The sequence below is a fragment of the Benincasa hispida genome, chromosome 3 (genome assembly GCF_027475165.1).
Source record: "Benincasa hispida cultivar pf3 chromosome 3, pf3_genome.v1.1, whole genome shotgun sequence".
Taxonomy (NCBI): Eukaryota; Viridiplantae; Streptophyta; class Magnoliopsida; order Cucurbitales; family Cucurbitaceae; genus Benincasa; species Benincasa hispida.
The window spans coordinates 47,847,702-47,852,251 of record NC_143480.1 but is presented as its reverse complement, the minus strand read 5'-3'; the positions used below and the strand labels follow the sequence as shown (position 1 = coordinate 47,852,251).

Here is a 4,550-nt window from a genome sequence, read left to right as displayed (position 1 = left end):
CAACCCTTATCACTACCGATGCCCGTCCCCATTGCCACTTCAGCCATGATTCCGAGGGCCAACTCCAACCATATCTGACCACCACCATAGCAGCCAATTCCTAAGACCTTTGACAGTGGTTAGCTCCACCAACTTCAATGACCATTATTTTAAATTACATGAGACAAAAGGAAGTTGTCAAACATACCTATTAGATAGAAGATTTGGATGGATGTTTATGTAATTTTTTTATGTCTAAGTGAATTGCCCATTTGTTGGCCCTTATCATATATAATTTTTTTTTTATTATTATATAGCTGAGCTAGAGAAGGTAGCATTTGTTACATAATTTTTATCTAAATCATGTAACATGACTATTAATAGGTTCATTATAGTAAAATTACACCCAAAAAGGCTAATTAATTCATATTTATTTTTATTTAAGACGGTGGGTCCCATAACTTTTCTAATGTGGGATCCTTAACAAGAACGACAACGAACTTAAAAGGCTAAAAAGAAAAGAAATTATTATTACAAAGCACACTGGGGATGAATATGAAAATGGGGTCCTAAAAAAAGAACGTAGTATACAAGTTCAAAGAATAGTTATCAAGTTTATCATTTCTTCAATATTTGATATTTCATACTGATATCAAATTTCACCATCCCAAAGCTCTTGGATACTTTTGTAAGGGCTTTGAGTTTCATGAACTGCAAATTCCCCTCGAAGAAGACGCTGCTGATGAATTTGAGAGAATTTTGAAAAGAGCTCAGGAGGAATGGACCAATCAAATAAGCTAAGATTTTGAATGATCCTTGATTCATTTACACTCTTTGGAAGCACACTATGGCCACTTTGAATGCCCCATCGAAGGGCTACTTGTGCTGGTGATTTGTTAAGTTTCTCAGCAATTTCTATGAGTATTGGCTCCTTCAAGATTTCACCTTTCACCCAGCTCCCTGGAGATCCCAATGGAGAATATGCCTGCCACTCATTTCTCTAGTACTTTAGTTAACACTTTAAAGATTATGTGGATATGACACTTGGGCATCGAACAATGATTAAAATATTTTTCGATACGTTAATATACCATAAATTAAAGGGTTTGACATCGATATTAACTGATATCTCCAATATCTTTTATATATATCCACAATATATATAAAAAGATCAGGTATTAATGATCTAAATATGAAGATTTACATTAATAACAAGATAAATAATTTAGTGCCAAAGTTGAGCTTGATTTAGTAGTATTGGCATGCATTCTAATCTAAGAGATGAGGTCAGATATTCAATCCATCCCCCACCATGCAGTTGTTGAACTAAAATATAACTTAGTTTGAAAGTGGAAAAAAAATAATTTTAATTATTAAGACCTCGTTTGGTAATTTTTTGGTTTTTAATATTTAAAAATTAATCCTATAACGTCCCCTCATATCTTTAAATTTCTTGTTTTCTTATCTACCTTATACCAATATCCAAATTATTCTAAAAATTAAAAAAAGTAGTTTTTAAAAAATATGTTTTTGTTTTTAGAATTTGTTTAAGAATTCAACTCTTCTAGGGGCTGTTTGGAGGCTCGTAATGGAATGAGTTTGTAATGAAATGTAATCCAAAACTCATCTTTAGAATGAGCGCTTTGGGATCCAATTTGTAATACCAAACTCATTTGTAATACCAAACTCATTTCATTCACATGGTTTTCAACCCAACCCTCTTTTCCACCGTTTTCACGCTTCACGATCCATTTTCGCTTCACCTTCGATTCCTCACGTATTCCGACACTCCTCTAATTCCTAATAATCATAATTACATTTCAACCTCTCAAACAACTCCTATAGTTTTATACTTTATTTCTCTAAAGCAAACCCCAATCAAGAGTAGAGTACAAAAACCAAATGGCTATCAGGTCTATTTAATTGATACACATAATTTTTTCATAAATATTTGATCTCTCTAATTTGAGAAAATTTTCAATTTCCTTCGTATAGATTTAGAAGATTCAATTTAGTCCCTATAGTTTGAGTTTTAATTTCAATTTTATTTCAATGATTTAATCTGTTTCAATTTATTCCTTATGACCCTCATTTGTATTTCTCCTGTAATGTTTTTCTTCTTTTGAGCTCTCCTTGTATGAACTCTGTTGTTTCTTTTGAGCTTTTATGGAATACAATATGGAGTGTGACGAGAATGCTATGAATGTGTCAACATCAGAACTTTCAATTATCTCTACGTAAATTTGTGCACCCGTAGCTATTCCAGTTTGCAAAAAGCACTTAATAAATATATGCGTAAAGAAAACTGTACCGAAAGGTGAACACCAGTGGATTTGCACAAGTTATGAAGGGCAGGTTGCTGCCAAACTGGGTGGCATTCAACTTGGTTAACAGCAGGTGGAACTTTTGCAGTTTTTAGCAAATCTTGGAGCTTTTTTGTTGAGAAGTTGCTCACACCAATAGCCCTTGCTTGCCCTGATGCATACAACCCCTCCATCGCGTTCCACGTTTCCGCTATACACAACGGTTCCATCACCTCCGGAGCGAACCCTCTCGACCCAGGTTTCGTCCTGAACGGCCAATGTATCTATATAATAAACATGTCATGTCAATATTTCATTCGTCGGTGAGTCGTCAAAAGAAAATAAGAATAGGGTAAGAAAGGCACTTACAAGGTAGAGATCAATGTAATCAAGTTGAAGGTCTTCTAAGCTCTTGCTCAATGCTTTGCACACATCTTCAGGTGCTTGATCACTACACCTGTTTAGGTCCACCCCAAATTACTAATTAATTTTAATTTTATACTATTAATTTTGATCTAAAGTATTGTTTTTTTTTTCCTAATATAAAAAATATTCATTTGACAAATTAAGGGGAAAAAATAAGGGTAATTTTGATGGGATACCAAAGTTTAGAAGTGATGAACATCTCACTTCGTTGGACTACACCTGTTGAAAATAGCTCCTTTAATGCTATTCCTACCTGCAAGAGAGTGAATTTTATATGTTCAATAGAACTCAGAATTTTCAATGTTGTATCCAACAGAATTATGATCAAGATTTTTAATATTAAAAGACATTTGCTAATTTTACCGTTCGTAGACTAAATTTTTAATTTTAGGAATTAGATTCTGTTTCCTCATAAACAAATAAAAATGTTCATGACTCCATCAATGATTAGACCATGATAGATCGTGATAGATTTCTATCATTGACACTGATAGATGTCTATCGCGATTTATTGTAGTCTATCACGGTCTATCATTGATAAATAGTAAAAATTTACTATATTCATAAATAAGTTGACTCATAAGAGAGAAAAAAAGACCTCTTTTTCGTTATCATAGACATGAGCACAATCAATATGCCTATAACCAACCTGCACAGAGAAAGGGAGAGTTAGAAAAATTATTTTCTCCTAATAAAGGTGGGAGAGAGTGAGTCAATTAGAATATAGTTGAGTACATATGATATGACATGTATTATTATTTCAGTTTTATAAACTTGAATAACTCAATTTTTTTGAATTAAAAGAATAAATAAGTAAAATTGAGGGAGAGATGACAACTATTTTTTGGAAAATTACCAAAGTTTTACCCTTAAACAACAGTTTTCACTTTGAATTCTCAACTTTAACGAATTTGTGACCCTAGAGTCAACACTTTGTTCTACGTTCTATTCAAATTTCACTAATTTTTCTTACCAATTTGAACAAAGAGTAATATAAAAATTTTACTCACCAACTTCAATTAATAATATAAGTATTGTACAGATTTAAGTTTGACTAATACACAAATAAATTATTGAATAAGTTTGTCAAAAATCATAAATTTTAACAAATATTTAGCTCTAGTGACATTTTCTTTGAATTTTTTTCTTTGTACCGTACATATGTGTTATATACCTGGAAGGAAATTATTTTTAACAAATATTCAAAGAAAACCTTATTAAAAGGTAAGAATTGCAACATTTTTCTTTCAAGTCTAAAATTAGGATTATTGTAAGTATTATGACCCAACTGTGTCCCTGAGTTGTATTTTGTGTTGATTAATGAGATTGATGTGAGGAGGAAATTAGAGGAAGAAAAGTGGAGGCCGAGCATAAATCAAAGTGAATGGTATACTATCAATCTCGAAGTAAGATGTTCGATTCTTCGTGTACATACGTCAAAGAAAAAAAATAAAAGAGAAACCTTGACGGCGGTTTTGACAGCTTCCCCAACGATGCCGGGAGGGGCTTTCCAAGTTCCGAGGCCCACCGCGGGAATTCTTGCTCCGGTATTCAGATCAAAATGCAAAACTTTCTCCATTTTTGTTCCCAAGACCAAAATCAAACACTTTGAAAGACACCTTAATTTTCCAACGTTATTTATTCTCAAAGTTTATGGTCCCAAATAACAGATTAAGCAAAGGTGGGGAAACAGAAAGAGTATATATTGAATGGAGAAAATTAGGTTTCCTTTTCCTTTGGTCTCTCTTCGTCTTCCTTTGTCTATGAATTTTGTTTACGGTTCCCATTTTTCCATTCGAGTGAGTTGCGCCACAAAATCAGGATCCTTTTAAACAAAAGATT

The 4,550-nt window shown here is 32.8% G+C and overlaps 1 protein-coding gene across 1 annotated transcript; it reads right to left on the bottom strand.

Annotated features, from left to right (window-relative positions):
- Window positions 1-302: 302 nt before the first annotated feature.
- Window positions 303-4,293, bottom strand: LOC120074428 (NADPH-dependent aldo-keto reductase, chloroplastic-like). The gene is made up of 6 exons (XM_039027545.2): window positions 4,171-4,293; window positions 3,307-3,357; window positions 2,885-2,961; window positions 2,652-2,739; window positions 2,291-2,566; window positions 303-964 (listed from the first exon to the last, which is right to left on the bottom strand). The coding sequence occupies exons 1-6, from the start codon at window positions 4,285-4,287 to the stop codon at window positions 632-634; spliced, it is 942 nt and encodes a 313-aa protein (XP_038883473.1). The 5' UTR covers window positions 4,288-4,293; the 3' UTR covers window positions 303-631.
- Between the last annotated feature and the right edge of the window lie 257 nt (window positions 4,294-4,550).